Raw genomic sequence first — 21,054 nt, 5'->3', positions numbered from 1 at the left:
GGGTATTTTGACTGTGTGTGGGGAAGGTCACAACTTGTGATAGTGATAGCTGGTCCTGGATATCAGCGGTGTCAATTTCATTAAAATCCCCACATAATACTAACTTGGCACATCGGTACCTAACTCTGAGGTGGTAATGAGATGATTAATAAGAGTGTCTCTGGTGGGTGAGCGAGGCGGATGGTATGCCACACAGATTATGATGGAAGCAGTGTTGCGCGGGTGGGCCCGTGGCACAACACGTACCCATAATGCTTCCACATCTGCTGGGACTTGGACATCCAGGCATGACGGGCGTAGGTCATCTTGACAGAAGAGGGCAATGCCCCCTCCGCGTCTATGTTAACGAAGGTGATGAAAGAGTTGATATCCCTCAATATGACATGTTTCAGGCACAATTTGCCAAGCCTCACATATGGCAACGACGCTCGCGGCGGCTGACCTGACTGTAGTTGCCAGCTCGTCGAACTTGTTAGCTAGGGAAGTGACGTTGGATAGCAGTAAAGACGGAAGATCATACCATATCCGTGGAACTTCAGTGTGGTGGTATGGTCTGTCAGGGGTGGGTTTCTCCGGTTTCCTAGTGGAGGTTACGGTTCTAATGGGCTTATGTGTATGACGGCCTTGTCTACGGCTACACGCGTGGAATATGTTCAGTGACGTGTGTGTGTGTATTTTCTTACTCTTAAATCACTACTGTAATGTGATACAGGTGATTAATTTTATCTCTTGTGCAAAATATGACTTTTATATTCCAATTATTCGCTGTCTTGCAAGGAATCCAGCAATGCAAATTATATTATCCTAACTTTAGTCTGAGATATTATATAAGGTAAACACTGTAAACCTAAAACCCTGGCTGGGCAGATGGGAGAGAGGGGGGGAGCAGGAGGTGAGGCTTGACAGTTGGCGCCGAGAGGTCTAGTGAAGTATTTATTTGTTTATTTATGTCCTTGAGATTGAGTTTGTTTTTTGCTTGTAAAATTTCATATACAGTAAGTGACCGGGGAGAATTTAATTTACATTGCTTGAATTCTTATACGATAGTGATTAATTTGAATATAAACAAGCTATAATTTGCACTAGACATAACAATTTTAGTACCGTTAGTACATGTACACTACAGGTTTGCTTTAGGTCATTTATTTCTTCTACTTTTCTTTTAGTATGGTGTGTGCATGTAAATGAATGAAAATAAATGAAAATAAATGAAGAAATTTATGTAAATCTACCCAAAAATACAGTTGAAAAACTTTACATTATAAAATGTACTAATGTACTAAAACCTATAAACCTATAAAAAAATAATTAATGTTGTTAATATATATTTTACACATGTAGTTCAGAACAGTATTAATGGACTTATCAGGAAGTAAATTTTTCTCAAACTGTTTTTCAAAACTTTCCAGATTGTCACGGCACTTCATGATCCCATGACAGAGCAAGAGTATGAAAAGCCTCAAGAGAGCTTCCTGCAGGAGGTAAAACCTCAGAAGTGGTGGCAAGTGGATGTACTGAAGGAGGGCAAAAAAGCACTGCAGCAAGCAAATGGCAAGATGGGTAAGTAGTGGGTGTGGCCATCGACATGGTAATTGAGCAATGGATTTTTTGTGTTGCTGGTAGATCATCAGCTAAATATGCCATTGACAATGTCCCCTTAGGGATACACAGTTCTTAGGAAATTGGAGCACACTTATGTAGGCTGACTATACAGGGTTTATTAGCTACGACTGGTTTTGTAAGCTTTATTGGTCATGTATGGTTAGTTGATAATAAAAACAACTGTCTGTCCCATTTTGACACAAAAGTATTAGTATCATGAGTTATCAGCCCTGTTACTGTAACTTGTCACACTAGAGGGAAGGGTTGGGCTGTGGAAGTATTTGAGTCTTGTTGGTCCATCTGGGTATCATGTTAATACTGTATACTGGAGGGACTCAGGTTGGGAATGGGTTGCATTCTAAAATTTTGTTCAGTCATTTGTTTGGAATTTGGAATTCAATTTCTCATATACATCCTTATAAATGGTGGTTTTGTTCCCATGCCTATTTAATCTGTAGTTAAACTGAATTATTTTACATTTGCAATGAATAATACAGGTTCAACATGTAAAATCTGATATTTATAGCAATTTACATTGTGAACTTGTGTTATAAGCAATTGTGGTAATGTTAAAAAGGCCAAGAGATACCTTAATAGGTAGCAGTCAAGAGAAGTCAAAATTCTTTCTAATAAAATGGGATTTCTGCTTTTAGATATTTTCAAGCACAGTTTATCAAGGTTCAACAGTTTTTGTGGCAGCCATCCTTACACATGCCTGAACATTGGTTGTTAATTTAAAGCACTTTTTATTCTACAGTAATTAAAATTTTCAAGTCATATTTAAATAATTAAAATTTTAAATCCATTATCAAATATTTTTGTTCGGTTCTTTACAATCTGATCGTGGAAAAAATAAAATCCATGATAAATGAGGACAATAGTAGTATCCGATCACATCCCTATCTCCTCGAGTGGTTGTGACCAAGCTGGATGTGACGAAGTAAGTCCTGTCATGATCATGTTTACTCACAAGCTACATGGATTTCACATGAACTTGCATATATAAATAAAGTACAGCATTTGATGAATTGTAAAGGAATTTCCATGCAAAATCGAGAGAGAGAGAGAGACTAGCTGATAAATTTTTTGCCAGTGTCACGAATCTTTATTAAACATATTTTTAGGAATACAGTAAGGACTTGCCAAATGAGGAATTAGTGAATTTGACTTAACAATCCTAGTGTTGTAGGGTATGAAAATTGAGTTGGGTTTGTCTGTCAGCCATTACAACCATTCTCAAAAACAAAATAAGGGCTTCTGCCCAACTCACCACTTCATAAATAGCACCCAAGACAACTGGTTCAAGGAGCATTTTTACTGGAGATAGAGAATTGGATAGGCATGTGGGTGAAAGTTTAGACTCTAGGATTATGTTAGTAGCTACTGCAGATAGTGGTCAATCTTAAGCAAACTCTGACCAAATGTAATGATGAACACCGAACTTTCTGCACAGTATGTATTTAATTTTTTATGTGCTCCATTAAAAAAAAATTGTGAGATACAGAATTGAATTATTCTTATAGTTTTGGCATATCCCCTCAGGTCTGGCATTTGATGAATGGGACATTGATTATTACACTGATATGTTCAAGAAAAATATACAGCGAAATCCCACCACTGTGGAGCTGTTTGATCTCGCCCAGTCAAACTCTGAACACTCAAGACACTGGTTCTTTAAGGTATGATGGTAAAAAATTCTTAAGTTTTTGGCTCCTACATCATGATTTTATTTGATCTTGTCAAAAATATGAGTGACATGAGTTACACCAACACATCTAAATACCTCATGACAGATCCTACCTGGTTCTTGTGATCCAAAACGTGGTAGTGGTGATAAACAGTGTGGTTTTTGTGGTGCAGTGATGGGTGGCAAGCCCTTTTGTAGGTGTTGAGCCAGGCTGTGGTGCTGTAGGTGTGGGTGAGGGCCACTAAGGACAGGAGGAGGAGGAGGAGGAGGATGTGTAAATAATTCCAAACCATTCGATGATGATGATAAGTTGATTTGTGTTTCCACCTGCTTTATCTCACACTCTAGTGCATACCAATCCTCTGAAAATGACACTGGTGTGATTTCAGTAAATCAGCCGGAAGACGATGATAGCAAGGTTAATAACCCTTGTACGGTCTCGTTCAAGATTCTACAAATACCGCTGGAGACAGCTGGCAACTCAAGGCCGTTTGTTTACTATAGTACTTAGTAAAATTTATGAATGAATGTTAAAGGTTATCAGTGATTGGTTACTTAGTTCCCCGTTGCTCAATTCATGGTTGGGCTGTGTTGTTTCGTATTATATTATAGTACGTAATATAGTAAACAAACGACTTGGAGTTGCCAGCTGTCTCCAGCAGTGTTTGAAGAATCTTGAACGAGACTGTACAATATGACCTGACTTCACCCCACACTACCAGGACACATTTACACCAAAGTGTACCAACCTGACACTCTCTGGTAATATTACTTAACTCTTAATGTGAGAAGGGTGTTATCCAGTGTGACTCCTACCAAACACTGTAGGATTTCTAAAGGTATTTCTGTTTCGTCCTGTGTTAACATTGGGTTATAGATGTCATAAAGTAACAAGGAATGGACCAACTGCTTGAATGGCTAGTAAGCTGAGGCAGTAAGTGGTGAAATGATTAATAATAATATAGAAGAAAATCCAACTAGTTTCCTGCAACTTAATAGGGAGTTATTATGGAATGTGCAGAATGTTGATTGTTAATTGTTAAGCTTTGTTGCATGATGGTATTTTTTACCCAGAGAGTGAACAAGATACAAGATGATGATTGTAGGTTTATTTTGTTAATATACGGTTTCAGGGAGAATACAAGGTGGAGGGAGAGAAGTTACCACAATCACTGTTTGATATGGTGATGGCGACCAACACCCCCAACACTACTAACAACAACAATGTTATTGCTTTCTCTGACAATTCTAGGTAAGAATTAGTTTTGACTGTTCTTATCTTATTTATAATGCGTCACTCCTGAGAGGGGCGGGGACATGACATGAAGAGCCACACTATCACTAAATACCTCCTTTGGCCCCTCTATTCCTTTTATAGATCCTCTTTTTTTTTTTTTATCTAAATAAATTATTCCAACTTTCCCTCTCTCTCTTTGTGTAGGTTGTCTCCTTGAGCCCCCTCATTATTCTCCTCTTTCAGCCATTCACATGTCTGTTATCTTGGCCAGTCCCTCTTTACCCATTCTATCACTTCACAATTTATGCTTTCTTCCTTCTGTCCACCACACGCACACACACACACACACACCACACCACACACCACACATACCACACATGCACCACACACACACACCACACACACCACACACACACACACACGCACACCACACACATACACACCCCAGACACACACACATGCACACCCCAGACACACCCACACCACACACACACACACACACAGTCCAGACTTCTATCAGTGCCTAAACTTTCCAGTGCAAGCCCTCAATCCAAACCCATACTTTTTCAAACTGGCCACTGCAAACATTTATACATAATTAGCAATACTTGAAGTTTGTCATCTTGTTGCATTTAACATTTACAATTTCAGAGTTCATGTTTGTATGGACTGTACAGGCAGCTAAAGAAAAAAAGTACTCTACAGATTTAAACTTGTATGTTACATTATACTGTACAGTAGTGTAATTGCCTTAAATTTCACAAATTAATGTTGGCTTGAACTTTTATTTACATTGTTATTGTTTTCTGTATCACTAATTTGTTACTCCATGTTAGCGGTATTCACGGATGGGAGGCACCAATGTTGGTGCCATCTGACCCCTGCAAGAGCTCGGAGTTCAGAATTCAGCAACAGCTCCGTCACTTGATCTTCACGGCAGAGACTCATAATTTCCCAACTGGTGTTTCCCCATTCAGGTAACTCTAGTAAGGATGTTCTTCATCTACCTTTAGTAACAATGTTTTCTAGTGAATTTTGGTGACAATTTTCTTCATCTAACTTAGATAAGGTTGGTTAAGCTAAAGCTAACTATGGTAAATGTTTGTAAGCCAACTTAGGTAGGTCTTCAACTAACTTCAGTAAAAAAAAAAAATCAGCTGACTTTAACAACTTTCTTCAGCTAACTTTAGTAACAATTATTTTAAGCCAACTATTTTTTTTTTTCCTTTTAAGGTAGATATAATTTGTGGTCCTCTTTATTAAGTCGAGTAATAAAGGATACTGTTCATAAGGCAGACAATCTAGTAAAAGTAATCTATACACTAAAACTATTGATAGGTGTCTTAGTGAATGGATCATTGTTTCTTGGCTATATTCACTTAGGTAAGCAGTGCTCATAATTTTTGTCAATAGCAGCCAATCCCAAGAAAACTATGCTAGATTTAATCTACCGTGTTTTGTAAAATGGAAATATGTTTGTAGTATTATTTTTCTCTAACCCCCCTAGCCCTGGGTTAGGGTGCGCTGGCCGTATCCGCCATGTGGGGTAAATCAAGAAAAATGCAAAAAAAAATCAATTTTTTTTTTAACTTTTAGATGATAAAACAATAAAAAAGAAGAAAACTCTATATTGACCCTCTAGAAACTTCCCTGTGGCAGCACTGATGAGGGAGATAAAGAGACAGTGTTGTTTTCATAGCTGACGCTTGTGGTCACTACGCACTTAGTGGCCATTTTGTACTTGCCTTTGTGTCTGGGATGGCCAATAATGTACATATTTACTGATCATAATACTTATTTGCTATAAATAATTCATTTAGAATATTTTATTTGCATTATTTTTCATAAAAAGTGCTTGGCAACACACACGCAATCAGTCGCCTGGCTGTCTCTGTGTTTGGTAGAGCAAGTAATGCATAAAATAATAATGATTACATTAATAACCTAATCATTGCATTATTTTCCAGTAATACTACACTACAATACAACTACACTACAGTCTCTCCTCGAATTATGACAGGGTTCTGTCCCGACGACCAGGTCGTAAGTCAAAGGCAAAAATAATACATAGAAATTCTAAAATGGGTGTCTCTTTTTCTTCTCAGCACCATGAGAATTCTTATTTTTACGCTTGCCTTCCATTTTAAAGGGAATTATAAACGAAAAATTTTCAGTACACAATGCGATCACTAACGTTGGGACTCGAAAATGCGTAACGTGAAAAATAATTTATACGACCATGGCCGTCGAAAGTTGAGGAGAGACTGTACTTTTAGCAATATTACTTTGATACAACATGATAAAATGGACAAACAATGAAAATTAAACAAAAAAGAGTAGGTAATTACATTCAGGAAACTTCCCTGTGGCCGAGCATGTGGCCTGACAGCCAAATAGTCACATTGGAACCTGATAACCAGTGCTGGGCATTAAATACTGGCAGGAAAAAGCAATTGTTCTGGAACGGCACCCGGGGCGCTCCAGTTAAGAGACCTATATATCAAGCTTGCGGATCCCCTTAAGATCCTGCTCTGCAAATGCCTGGAGGAGCAAAAGCTCCCTGATGACTGGAAAATGGCTTATGAAAGTCCTATATTCAAGAAGGACGATCGTCACTTCATGAATAATTATAAACCAGTGAGCCTGACCAGCATAGTGTGTAAAAAAAGTGAAATCTCCATTAGCCGGAACAATAGGTGCAGAGCTCTTGGGAATGAGAGATTTCTGGGTAATGAGTCGACTCTCAATGCCAGAATAAATCCCTCATCCCCGGACTCTTCTGGGTGAGGAAAAAAATTTCTCATAATTTCCAGAAATTGTCCATTTCATCATCCATTGAGCCAGGAAAAATATCTCCCATCCCCGAAATTTTCCAGAATTTTCCGGGTAATAGAAAAATGTTCTTGGAAGTTACAGTAATTTCCCATTACATCATCTCTCGAACCCAGAAAAATATCCCCCATCCCTGGAATTTTCAGGGTGCTGGAATAATTTTCTCAGAATTTCCGGAAAATGCACTTTGACTTTCATCACTCAAACCCTGAAAAAAAACCTCCCTCATCCCCGGAATTTTCCGGGTGTCGAGAAATTTTTTTCAGAATTTTCCAGCAATGTGCCCTTCTGAAAATCGTTCGCAAAGTTGTAATTTTCCGAAAAATTCTGGCTTAGGGAACAATTTACCAAAAAAATTTCAATTCCGGCTATCGGAGAGTTCCAGGTTTGAGGGATTCCAGCTCATGGAGATATTACTGTACGGGTACTAGAGAGCATCGTAAGAGATGCCATGATAGAACATCTGCTACGAAAAAACCTTGTGAAGGAATATAAATGCGTTTTTATGCCGGGATGATCCTGCTTAACACAATTACAGTACTCAATGTACTGGATGTTTGGACTGAAATTCTAGAACAAGGCAGAAATGTCGACTATATATATATCTAGATTTTGCCAAGGCTTTCGACAGCGTATCCCATGAAAGGCTGAGAATCCAACTGGAAGGGTACGGGATTCGATGAAGTGTCCTAACCTGGATTAGAGACTTTCTGCATGACCGCAAACAGTCTGGTGATAAATGGTACGAAATCATCATGTTCACCTGTGACAAGCGGGGTACCATAGGGCAGTGTATTGGGCCCATTGTTTGTCTGTTTCATTAATGATATGCTCCACCTAGCTGTTTACTTGTAGCGGGGCTACAACGGGAACTGGAGGACGTATCCGTGATATCCAGGCAACAGGCCGTGGAGGTCACGTAGTGGCTGGTACTGCTGGCTACTGCTTTGGTAATCTTTGCATTCCTGGTAAGTAGTTGTGGCCAGTGATAACTCCACATCCTTCCTTACAAACACTTGAAATATATCAGTACCCTGTACTGTAATAACACCTACAGTATTTTTATTGTTTGTTGTATTCTTATGAGATTCATTATCATCCTCCTTAAGAGGTTTGTCAATGAAAAATTGTACATACTGTATATAAATAATGATGATAGTTGGCACAGTATTTTATTCATTGACAGTTCTCTTTAAAGAAGAAAAGATGATCATGCTTAATGTGCAGGAACGTTAGATCAACAAGAAGCACATTAGCATTACAATAAAAAAAAATAGTATATATGGCTTGGTACATACAGAGCTGAGGCCTTGCCAAGTAATGGAATCTTCAGATTTATTGGTAATGAGCCTCTGTACAGTATACAGGAGGTCCCAGGGTTACGAACGTCTGCCAATACCAGCGAGGTTAAACTTTAAATTTACTGAATTTTATTTACATGATGACTTAATTTTTACTTGAATTTTCTGTATTCTGTCATTCTATTAATCCTTTTCTCTTAAATTAGGGATATTAGATGTATACAGCTCCTCCCCGACTTACGACGGGGTTAGGGACCCAAATCCAGGTCGTAAGTCGAAAATGCTTAAATGATACATAGAAAATCTAAAATGGGTGTCTCTTTTTCTTCTCAGCACCACAAAACTCTCACTTTTAAGCTTGCCAGTCATTTTAAAGCGAATTACAAACGAAAATTTTGTCAGTACACAGCTCAATCGCTGACGTTGGGACTCGAAAATATGTAATTTAACAAAATTTTGGTATGACAGGCGGTCGTATGTCCGGGTGGTTCTGTAAACTTTAGTTCGAGATTTAGTCTTGTTATTGAACCTGAATCCACATACCTGGAGCTGGTGGACGCCTGCCCCACAAGGGGTCTCCGCTCAAGGTTGAAGAAGCCGCAGGTCCCGAAAACTGTGAGGGCAAATTTTTTTGCAGTCAGAATTGTGAACTCTTGGAACAATCTGCCAGAGAGTGTTGTGATGGCATTGAGTGAGCTCATTCAAGGCCAGATTCTGATATATTCAGGAGCCAGTGCATGCCCAGTACTTGCCAACAGTGTGAAACAGAGACAAGACTGACCACCCAAGTGGCTAACAAGCTGATCAGTGGCAAAGAGGGTAAAATTAAGTAAATAAATACATGAAGACCATGCGTCTTCATTGCTTAAGGAGTAGAGGAAAGATGCCAAGTCCAGTTGGTTTATTTGGAAGAAATTGGGGATAAAAGTTTGTGTTCAAGGGACTATAGCTTGGGGAGGCAGAGCTGCATTAACTCCCTTAAAGGAATAGAAAAATATGAATTTGTGTGTTAAGGTAGTTTTGTAATTCACTTGTTAACACTGATAGACTCGGCCCTAATAAAAATTAGTTCAGTCTTCTGATTAGGTAGGGCAAGTAGAGCATTTGTTTGTGATGTACACTCTCCACAAAAAGTTCTCGAACAACTTGGCATGACTGATTTCAGAATAAGCACTATGGCTTGTCATTCCAGAATGGCTGGTATGCCTGGTTGTGAAGTGACTCCCAATGTGTGTTGCTCTTTATAGTATTTACAGGTGAACAGAAGTAATTTAATTTGCAATAAAACCTCCTCAGAGAGCAATGTTCAGATTTCACATTCATTTTGTCATTGTATGACCCTTAAGAGTGTTCTAGAACTTTTTGTGGTGAGTGTACATTAAACAAGTCTGTTATCAAACACCCAACATTTGAGGTAAACCTTCACACTTGGGTATTATCTTATAAAATGGTAGAGAGAACTTTGAAGATCTTTCTTAATATTTGGTTGATAAAAAATTTGCAGATATTTTAGAACTCCTGTGGTTGGTCAAGTACTAACATTTTATATTTGCTGATAGAGTATGATCTACCATGGGAGTCTACAGACACACAGTACCCAACCAACTTCGCCTCACCACTGGAGGTTGCTATAGAGGCCTCCAATGGTGCCTCTGACTATGGCAACAAGTTTGGTGAGCCAGTTATTGCTGGCTTTGCTCGTTCCTTTGGGCTTCTTATTGGTAAGCAAGCAAATTCTAGATCAAAAGTTTTTAGTAATAGTTATATAAGTTTCTCTTGATCAGATTATGGTAATTGGCAGCCAGTATAAGGGATTATCTCGTTTACTCAAACTTCAACTAGATATTTTCCTGTTTTTTGTGAAATATTCAAAATTTCAAATACAACATTGATAAAAATTAAGCTTGGAATATAAATTAAATTAAATGCCACTTGATAGATAATTAAAGGGGGAAATAAAAAAAAATATATAGTAAACTCGTCATATATTTCTTTTATGCAGTGAAAATAGAATGGAAGGTAAACACAGTACAGTTAAAGGAGACATTGGTATCATTATTTACCACATCTACACCCAGGGTGAAACTCTCAAAAACTGTTCCTTTAGATTGACTAATTTTATATTTGGAACTAATTTCTCAGTTGACATAATGTTTTCTGTATGGACCTTAGAATCCTAGATGCTGCATGTAAGAATAACCCAGTAAAAGCTAATCTCTCCAAGAGATTTTTTTACTCTGTTATTTACTAAACCATTTGTTGTGATGTGCTACAGGCAAAGACACAGAGGCTGAGAGACGTGAGTGGATCAAACCCATAATGTTCAGTGGAGGGATGGGTACCTTGGATGCTGCCATGATTAAGAAACAGCCTCCAAAGAAAGGTCAGTACTCCTCAGGAAAACTATCATGATATTCCTTTTAGACTTTGTAAAATTTTCTTACTACTGAACACTTGTTAAAATATTGTTCAGGTAGTAGATAAATCATACTTTTGAAGAATTTTATTTGGAACCAAACTTCCTTCTTTTGGTCTTCCTGGTCCTTTAATTTCTTGTACCTGTATTTGCTCTTTTTTCTTCTAACAGTCACATCCAGGTTCACATATGTCTACTTTCCCATCAATGTAGGAGCACATCAGGGCTCTGTACTTGCTTTTGCCTTTATCTTATACATTGTTGATGACCACCACCTGTCCATTCCTCTCGGCAGCACACATTCTATTGCTGACGACACTAATAAGTCTGGGGAGGAAGAAGCAAACACCCATGAATTTAAATACACTATTCTAGAGGGCCCACAGTTAGGGAAGCAACAAGGTCAGTTTAAATGAGTTAAAAGTGCCGTGGTGAGTGTCCATAAAATTTGTCTTAGTTATGCATGTTCTTTGTGCACTGTATTTATCTATTCTTAATGTACAGTATTGTGTATTACTGTATATGAGGTCTAATGATGCTGTCCAATGCAACCTTTCGTATTAATTAATTATTGCTAGTAACTTTGGTGCCTTATGCCGGATATGAGAGATTTCATGGTATCTCATAAAAGGTACACGAATTAGTGTTTATTAAAATATCTTGTTTTTGCATATAAGAAGAGGCCCTGGTAATGTATAATTTTTATAGTTTAGGAGTTGGACCTTATGCTTCAATTCTTGATATAAAGCAACTTATAAAGTACATATAGGTGAAAAAGCAGGTGTTATCCCTCAAAAACATATATTAAAGCATCTTTTCCTGTACAGGTGAGCATGTGGTGAAGGTGGGAGGACCCGTATACAGGATTGGCGTAGGTGGCGGTGCTGCGTCCTCAGTGCAGGTGAGTCTAGTTACCACTGTGGGTGCTTTAACCTCTGTTGTAACTCCTGGGTATGTTCTTTAACTCTTTAGGTGCGTAATTAAATTTCGCGCCGGTTCCTGAAAAGTGTCAATTATCCTGCCAAAAATGAATTTCATATAATCACATTTTCTATATGTTTTTCCTAGAGAACTTTTAGTATATTGTCCAAATCTGGAACAAAAATTCACATATGTGTGCAAATTTTAGAGAAAAAATGACATTTATACCCAAAAATGCAGGAAATTGGTATAAATCAATGTCTGGTATATGGCAAATAAATTTAATCAATTTGGTTACTAAACAGCAAATTTAGATATGTATTACATATTCAGATAATATCAAACAAAATAGTACAAAAATTTGGGGAAGTTTTTTCAAGGCCGTGGGATATCCCCGCTTGTCGCATTTAATTAATATAATATTTTGGGCGGGTTTACCCGCATGTCGCATCCAAAGGGTTAACCAGGAAAAGAGGCTATTGGTCACTGTGGGGAGCCGTAACCCTCTTTGTTAAAACAGGTCGAGTATTTTCATTACTTTTTAAATTTTGTTAATTCTTCACTAATAAAGGGAAAATGAAACTGTCACTTGCTCACACGTCTGGCCATCTGTTTATCTGTAAGTAGCATCAGTATGTTATCTGTTGAATAGATAGTTTATTTTCCACGAGTATGAAATATACTGTAGTACTGCAGTACAATGAAAAATTAAAGTTGCTTTTATAGGTGTGATTGCCTGTTAGGTACAGTGTGGATACAGCACACTGCACTCAACTGTCTTCATTTCTCCAACTTGTAAAGTTGGATTCCATTTACTGTTAGGTCGATTGGGAATGCCCCAGGATTAAACCCCTTTGGACAATTTTGATGTCCATTCAGTCACTGAACCTTGTGTAGTCGTGATTTTGATGGTTGAAAATAGTGATATTTACCAGAATTGGCTGTGGTAGTATTGTTGTCACATGCCACCAGGGATGGGTCGAGGTGTTAATGTAAACCTTATCAATACGTACGACTGCAGTACTCTAGTCTTATATTTTAGGATTTATCAGCTTGAAACATAGTAGGCATCATCACTACCATTCAGATATGTCTGTGCATTGTGGGATCTTGAGGTCAGAATATTTAGCTAAACTGGTTTGAAGTTATTCAAGAATATTATGGTTATTTATTTTCTCTATTAGGAAAGCGGAGTTGGGGTACCATTAGATAATCTATATTAATGTGTAATAATTAACTCCTCCTACAATATTGTAACATTGGAACCAGAGGAGTGAGAGCACTTAGGGATGTAGCATGTTTTTAGATTTTAGGTGAATGCAAAGAATATAGTTAGACAATTTTAACTTCAGGTGCAGGGTGATAATGAGGTAGCTAGGGACCTTGGTGCTGTACAGCGTGGGGATGCTGAAATGGAGCAGAAGATGAACAGAGTGATACGTGGCTGCCTGGAAATGAAGACCAACCCCATTTTGGCAATACATGACCAAGGTGCAGGTGGCAATGGTAAGATGATGGTATTTATTGTAATATGCTATTTATGTACATCAGAATTTACTGCCATGAAAGTATGGTGGCAGGGATGCTTAAACTGTAATGTATAACCTGTGCCTCCAGAGCAACATGTGCTGCATATATTCTTATTATAGGCTCGGGTTAGGAACTTAGAGAAGCTTCAACCCACAGCTAGAGTACTGTATTATTCAAACATTAGCCTTCAGCCCTTATAAAGTGGTAAAAGTCCACAGCACCGTGTAAGGCTGCAGGCTTATGATTAAGTCCTTTACAGTGTTGGTGTGATCTATATAATATATACTGCCTGAGCAAAAGGAATCAAGTTCTTAACCCCCAAAAAAAATCTTTTACAGGGGTCTGCAGGAAGTGAGGTGGTCATGCATACTGGTTTATGACTGAGCCTGAGGTGAAAGTTTTATTTTGTAAACTTCCCTACAAACAGTTGTAGCTTCTTAATCTATTTCAAGTGCTATGGTGGTTGTGTGGGAGAATGCTAACATGATTATTGAGGTTACTTCAAATAAAAAGTTTATGCATGAAGTTGTTCAACATCATATTGTAAGGAGATGAATTTGAATAACAATATCACAGACCCCCAAGAATGAGGAGCCCAGAGCCCCTCTGCCTTCATTCTAGAATTTTGTGGACTTAAGTATGATTATTGTCAAACTCTGTCACTTGGGGTTGGTTCATAGAGGATGAGACATGATGTCTGAATTGTTTGCATGGACAATTGGAATATCACTCTTTGAAATGACCGTGTGAAATCACTTCCCACTACTTAGGTACACTGACTAGCTAAGCTACTTGGCAACTTTGGCTACCATGCCTCATGAGATTGTGGTACTCCCTATTGTATAAACACCACTTTTATAATGTGAGACCCACAAGGAAAAAGAAGGCTTACATTCATTAGTCCTATTAATGTGAATGCCAATAAAGATTACCTTCCTGTGAGCATTTACTGTGTATTATCAGTGATATCTTCATTAGCTGGAACAATTGGTGCAGAGCACTTCTGGGAATGAGTGATTCCCAGGTAACAAGACGACTCTCAAAGCCCTCCCCCCAAAAAATCCCTCATCCCCGGAATTTTCAGGAATTTTCCGGGTAATGAAAATTGGAAGTTTCAGAATGCTGCATTATTTCATCTCTTGTACCCAGAAAAATATCTCCCATCCTCAGAATTTTCTGGGTACTGGAAAAGTTTTCTCGGAATTTTTGGAAAGTGTACCTGATTTTCATCTCTCAAACCCGGAAAAAAATTCCTCCTTCCCTGGAATTTTCCGGGTATTGGGAAAATTTAATAAAAAATTTCCAGAAAATGTGCCCCTCAGAAAATCGTTCCCAAAGCAGTAATTTTCCAGAAAATTCCGGCTTTGGGAACGATTTTCCAAAAAAAATTCAATTCCGGCTATCGGAGAATTTTGGCTTTGAGGGATTCTGGCTAACGGAGATATTCCTGCACTTGAATATATATTTATGCCTAAACAGTTATATTCTCGCTCAGCAAATGTACTGAAGGAGTTGATGGAGGGTGCAGGTGGAGTGATTTTCACGGAAAGCTTCAGCCTCGGAGATCCTACACTGTCAACGCTGGAGATCTGGGGTGCTGAATATCAGGAATCGAATGCTTTTTTGTCCGATGCAAAAGTCCTCCCAACCCTCACTCAGCTTGCTGCCAGGGAACGGTGTCCCATGGATGTTGTAGGTGTCATCACTGGAGATGACAAGGCAAGTAATTTAGTGTTTTCGTGACCTCAAAACTATCTTAAGCTCTCATTTTCTCCGTCACCTTGAACGCCTTTCTCTTTTGTCGGATCACCAGTAGGGCTTACGCCAGACGAGATCTACTGGTGATCTGCTCTCCCAGTGCACCCATCTTCTCTTCGGGATTATGGGGAAACTTTCGTCATGGCTCTCGACATCTCCAAAGCATTTGACAAGGTATGGCACAAGTCTACATACCTCTTTTTCTTCTTCCCACTTGAACTGGAAGGAGAAGCAGCTACTGACCATTTACACCTTTGAGTAAAATCGATCAACTTTGACTGAGCAATGAGTAATGCTGTTACTACTCTGGTGAGCAGTTGGGGAAGTGTGCGAATACAGTACTGTACTGTAGTTGTACTGACATGGCAATTGATTTGAAATGCTTCCAGCTTAACTTTTCTCATGATATATAGGAAAATAATAGTAATATACTGTAGGTAACTAAAGTGAAAAAAAAAAACTATAGTACTGTAATTCGTGCTTCGATGAGCCTGACATACCTGACAGATATACATACTGTATAAAGTTTAGGTCTTTGCCAAAAAATTATAAAGATCTGAATACTGTGTGAAACCATTTATAAGGTTGAGTTGGTTCAGTAAGAAAGGAATTCATTGGGCTGCCTAAAGTTGGCCAAAGTATTCGATTTTGATATGTGGATAGCATACCAATTTTTCAAGGTTCTTTGATGATAATGTATGTGAGACTTGAACAACTTCAGCATTATGAAGATGTTTAATCAGATGTTTCATTACTGTATTAAAATTTTCACAGGTTCGTTTAGTGGAAGGCAAGATGGATTCTAGTGTAATGGAAAAGCTGGAGGAGATTGAGGGAGCACAACATCCTGTTGACTTACACTTGGACTGTGTACTGGGCAAAATGCCAAAGAAGGTGAGGGATACTGGGTAAGACACAGGGAGGGGAGGCAAGATGAATTAAGTCAACATTGAAACTAAATGAACATGAGGCTTTTCAAAAGGTGAGGAAGTCTAAAGCATATAAGAAGTCATTGTTTTCTTTGATACAAAGATCCATCTTAGGGTAATGAGGGAGTAAGGTGCAGTGGGCAAGTTTTTGTATTTTTCTTTTTTATTATTCAACTTCAGTTTTCTCCGTCAGATAATAAATGCCATTTCGTCCTTTGTATCCTCAGCCTGCATTACTGGCACATAGTTGCATTGTCAGTCATATAATAAAAGACAAAGATCAGGTCAGAGCCTCCTGGTAAAGGCAGGATCTGGCAGATGGTGTTCTAGTGGAAGTTTGTTTTTCCAAGGATGTTTTGGTTATTTGCTAAGTAAATTTTAATAATACTGTAATAGATTCATGGTGACTAATTATATTATTTAGGAGGTTTCAAGAAGTGGCAACCTGTGAATGTACAAATGACTTCTAATACAGAGTCACAGACCTTCCCATCATATTACAATTTTAAAATTTAACTCCAAACACTTCCTTCCTATGTATGCAGGAATTTCAATGGACAAAAAAGCAAGTTGAGCTACAACCCTTGGTGCTGCCAGACTCGCTGAAAGTTCAAGAGGCCTTGGAGCGTGTGCTGAAACTTCCCTCCGTAGCTAGCAAAAGATATCTAACCAACAAGGTACCAGATTTTTTGTTCTAGTATAGGCCATTGGTATTTGAATAATCAGTAGGTTGAAGGTTCTACTGTTGACCAAACAACTGTTGCTGTGGTAAGGGTACAAAATATTGAAGCAAAAGGGCTATAGAGAGGAGCAAGTTGGCAAATAAGAGTACAGGAGGCAAATGAGAGACGAACTAGCTCCGTTTCAGATGATACTATGCTGTCTTGGTGGGCAGTTGAGAAAAAATGCAAATGCTAGTGAATAGGCTTGGATAAATACTTCAACTTTTGTCCTCTTCACCACCGATCGGCTCGTTAGCTGCTTGGGCGATCGGTCATGTCTCTGTTACGCACTGTTGGCAAGTACTGGGCATGCACTGGCTCCTGAATGTACCTGAACCTGCTCCAGTGTTGGTCAAGTCTGGTCTTGAAAGAGCTCACACTCGGTGCCATCACAACACACACTGGCAGATTATTCCAAGAGTTCACAACTCTCACTCCAAAAAAGTTACCCCCCTCACAGTTTTCTGGGCTTGCGGTTTCTTTGGCCTTGAGCTGTGACCCGTTGTGGGGCGAGCATCCGCCAGCTCCAGGTAAGGACACTCGACTGAGTAGTGCCCCTCAAGATGCTTATACACCTCAATTAGGTCTCTCCTTTGCCCATTTGTAGTATAAGCTAGGCAAGTTCAGGTGCAGGAAGTGGTGGTTAATTGCGAGTGTGGAAAAATAGGAAAGGGAAATAGATTTTAGCTTGAATGGAAATAAGAGTGGAGGAAGTGAGGTGCTTCAGTTATCTAGGAATGGGCATGTCAACAAGTTGAACAGTGATTAATGAATTGATCCACTGATCAGCAAAGGAGAAGAAATTGGTACAGTAGAAAATGTATGTAGAGAGACCTGTGTCAGAGGAAGCAAGGTTGGAGATGTTATAGAGAGGTTGTTGAGCCAACTTTACTACAGCTGTATATAAGACCGAGGCATGGACTCTACATGTAAGAGTATAATATATAAGGTGAATAGGATACAGTATAGTCTTCATTTACGCGGTCAATTGAACCCGTGGAGTACCGCGTAAAACGAGAAATGCGTAAATGAAATAACAGAACGTGTGGGATTAATTGAAATAGAGACTGGGCCGCCCCCAAACTCCACTTTTTCCAACACAATACGTACCTTGTAGTAAAAATAACATCTTAATTTTATGATGGTATGCATACACAATTAATAATTTACAGAAATATCAATATTATTAGGTTTCTTAACACATAAGTTAGTGGAAAAGCTGGGTCGGCACACGTGGATGGCGGCTGGTTCAGAGGCAGAGGGCAGATTAGTTGCCCTCCGGTGAATCACTTTCACTTTCACTACTCGCAGAGGTTTGCAGGGCCTCCCAGACAACCTCTCAAAGTCCATATCCTCACTGTCAATATCACTATCACTGACTTGGGCTGGCTGTGGTTGTGGTGGGTTGCGGGCGAGGAAGTCCTTAATACTATGTTGACGACTAGCATTGATGTTGTCGAGATAGATCTGGTTATACGGCTCCATAACTTTCGTCAGATAGTTATTAGACACTTCATACCGATGCTTGTCTGGGTCGTTATCAAGGATGAGCTTAAGTTTCTCCCCCAACTTGATGATTTCCTTCACATTATCATGGCTTGGTCCAGGTAATTCAATGTTTTTCTCGGGTGGTGGGGGTCCCGCGGAAGCCATTGTAAGTTGTGAGGGGAATAGCGGGCACAAGAGAGAACTGTATACGCGGACTGAGAACAATGAGACAGGTCCGGCTAGGTCAGCGACTTCTACCCTCTGGTGGCAGGGCATGTCATGTTACATTAGACCAATCACAACTAGCGGCGGAGGGAGGTAAGGATGCGTGGCCCAATCACAGTCCGATATGTCATATGACGTCAGCGATAACGTAAGAGCGGCCTAATGCGCACCACTCACTGCGCCGCTTCCCGCGTATGGTCAAGAATGAACCGCGTGAGTAAAAAAAATGGTGCGGCGGTCTGGACCTCTCCAACCGCTCGCCGCGTAAATGACCAAATTTACCGCATAATTAAAGCATTTTCATTCTGGCAAGGCACCGCGTAAATGACCAAACGCGTAAACAAAAGCCACGTAAATGCAGACTATACTGCATATAAAATAAGAAAGTAAGAAATAATATTGCTATGAATGTAGAAATGAGACTCCTCAGACACTGTGCAGACCAAGTGTGTTAAAGAAATGTGGACTGTTATCGCTGCCCTCGTACAACACGACCTCTGACTCGCATACCATGTGGCCGGTGACCACCTCGCCAGATGTTCGGGGACGCACAGCAAGCTTTTTGTTGTGATCATAGTTAAGGGCTCGGGTTGCCTCTGGCTGACAGTATTCATCCGGCCCTTCAAGTGTACACATTAGCTATAACCAGGAGTTACTTGGAGTGATACTACGAGTTAAGTGGAACTATAAGCCCGCACACGTGAGTGAAAGAACAGTGAGTGTTTGTATTGTGGTGAAATGTTGTGAACTACCTACGGGCATAGTGTTAAGGCAATTTGGATAAAACCATACAGAATAGTGTACGTATTTATTAACTGAAATATAATGTACAGTATACATGTAATGGAATGTAATCGGTAGTTAACGAGTGTCTCACTTTTACAGGTTTTGACCAGATCAACCAATAAACATTGAGTGAGTCCACGTTGCGGGTTTCTCTCGCCCTTAAGACATAACGTCATCTAACTGTCGAACCATCTGGCAGTTAAATGGACATTATGAGAGAATAGGAAGTGAAAGATTAAAAAAAAAGTGATTATCTCAGAGGCAGACACTAGGTGAGAGAGGAGGGAAAAGATTGAAGGTTAAAGTGAAGGAATTGCTAAAAGTGAAGTGGATGGACCTCCAGGAAGCAGCACATGTGAATAATAGTCCATGGTGATGAGTGGCGTACGGGGAAGGCACAGCACCGAGTGAATGAATGAAGGGGAGTGAAAGAAGACCCTATTTTTGCTTTCGATTCTGTAGAAAAATGCCTACATAACTGACAAAAATAAAGAGCATTACTTATCAACAGTCTAATAAAACTTTTTGTTGTGATATACAGTTCTGGTGATGATAATCTGAGGGATGTGAATATGACCGTACACTATTACTCGTCTAACTGTCGAGCCACATTTCATGCCATCACTGGTTAATCCAGTGATATGTTGAAAAAAATTTGTTCCTTAGAAGGAACAAGTTTCATCTGTCAAATGTTTAGTTAGCAAGATGAATAATTAAAAATAAAACTTTTGAGTATAATATTTTAAGTTAACTAAGTATTGCTTAATAAATTTATAAATATTCATTGTAAAGGAAAACTGTACTAACCTGAAAAAGTAAAAATGTTTGCACAGGTGGACCGGTCAGTGACGGGCTTGGTAGCACAACAGCAGTGTGTAGGTCCTCTACACACTCCTCTGGCAGATGTTGCTGTCACTGCTGTCTCTTACTTCAGCAAGGTGGGTCTTCAACACCTTCCCTGGCAGATATTGCTATTAATGTATTTTCATTCAACAGATATAAATTGCCAGCAAACTCCATATCCCTCCATTCTTCATTTGGTTGATCTCTCTTTGAAGCTCTCTTTATACATGATTAATGTTAAAAGAATTTTTATAATGCATTTCAATAATACAGTACTGTAATTGTAATAGGTAAGAATGACACTGTAATGTGAACTACTGTACAGATAATGAAGAAAAGCACAATGAAAGGCAGTTACTGTGTTGCTGCATGTGAACAATTAGATCTAGAAGAAAAAGAAATGTATCACACATTTCCAATTTTTTTTTTTACCAAGTTTGTCTCAACCTAATGTGCTTTTTCAGCAAAATCTAAAAATATGCATACACCGTTTCATAAATAGGCTAAATGGCAACTGCTCTCCACTCCTTTACATGGCAGAGGTAGGGTAAAGCTATATTTATTATACCTGTACTATGATACTTACACTACACACAGGACTGGGAGATGCTGTACTATAATCAGACAAAATTTAAATTATTGTACATTGTAGTGTATTATAGTAACACACTTCAACATGACATTTCACTACACAGGGAAGAAGAGGTGAGTGAAATTGGTGTTGGTAGCAGCTGGTCACAAAGCCACTGATAACTGAACCTCCCCAATTATGTACCT

At 39.0% G+C, this 21,054-nt stretch overlaps 1 protein-coding gene across 2 annotated transcripts in view; it reads left to right on the top strand.

Moving 5' to 3' along the window:
- Positions 1–21,054, top strand: part of LOC121874499 (phosphoribosylformylglycinamidine synthase-like) — a 57,258-nt gene that overhangs the window by 14,327 nt on the left and 21,877 nt on the right. Inside the window, exons 5-17 of one of the 2 annotated variants that reach the window (XM_042378644.1) lie at positions 1,410–1,560; positions 3,145–3,281; positions 4,423–4,541; positions 5,363–5,503; positions 8,214–8,326; positions 10,219–10,380; positions 10,935–11,042; positions 11,903–11,976; positions 13,349–13,502; positions 15,022–15,245; positions 16,059–16,178; positions 16,759–16,890; positions 20,268–20,372. In XM_042378644.1, coding sequence (XP_042234578.1) covers positions 1,410–1,560; positions 3,145–3,281; positions 4,423–4,541; positions 5,363–5,503; positions 8,214–8,326; positions 10,219–10,380; positions 10,935–11,042; positions 11,903–11,976; positions 13,349–13,502; positions 15,022–15,245; positions 16,059–16,178; positions 16,759–16,890; positions 20,268–20,372 — 1,740 coding nt within the window. Of the gene's footprint in view, positions 1–1,409; positions 1,561–3,144; positions 3,282–4,422; positions 4,542–5,362; positions 5,504–8,213; positions 8,327–10,218; positions 10,381–10,934; positions 11,043–11,902; positions 11,977–13,348; positions 13,503–15,021; positions 15,246–16,058; positions 16,179–16,758; positions 16,891–20,267; positions 20,373–21,054 lie in introns of those variants that run through there. The other variant, XM_042378645.1, reaches the window with a different exon arrangement.

The sequence above is a fragment of the Homarus americanus genome, unplaced genomic scaffold (genome assembly GCF_018991925.1).
Source record: "Homarus americanus isolate GMGI-L3 unplaced genomic scaffold, GMGI_Hamer_2.0 scaffold11794, whole genome shotgun sequence".
Taxonomy (NCBI): Eukaryota; Metazoa; Arthropoda; class Malacostraca; order Decapoda; family Nephropidae; genus Homarus; species Homarus americanus.
Note: the sequence above shows the minus strand (reverse complement) of the source record. Positions and strands in the feature narration are given on the sequence as shown.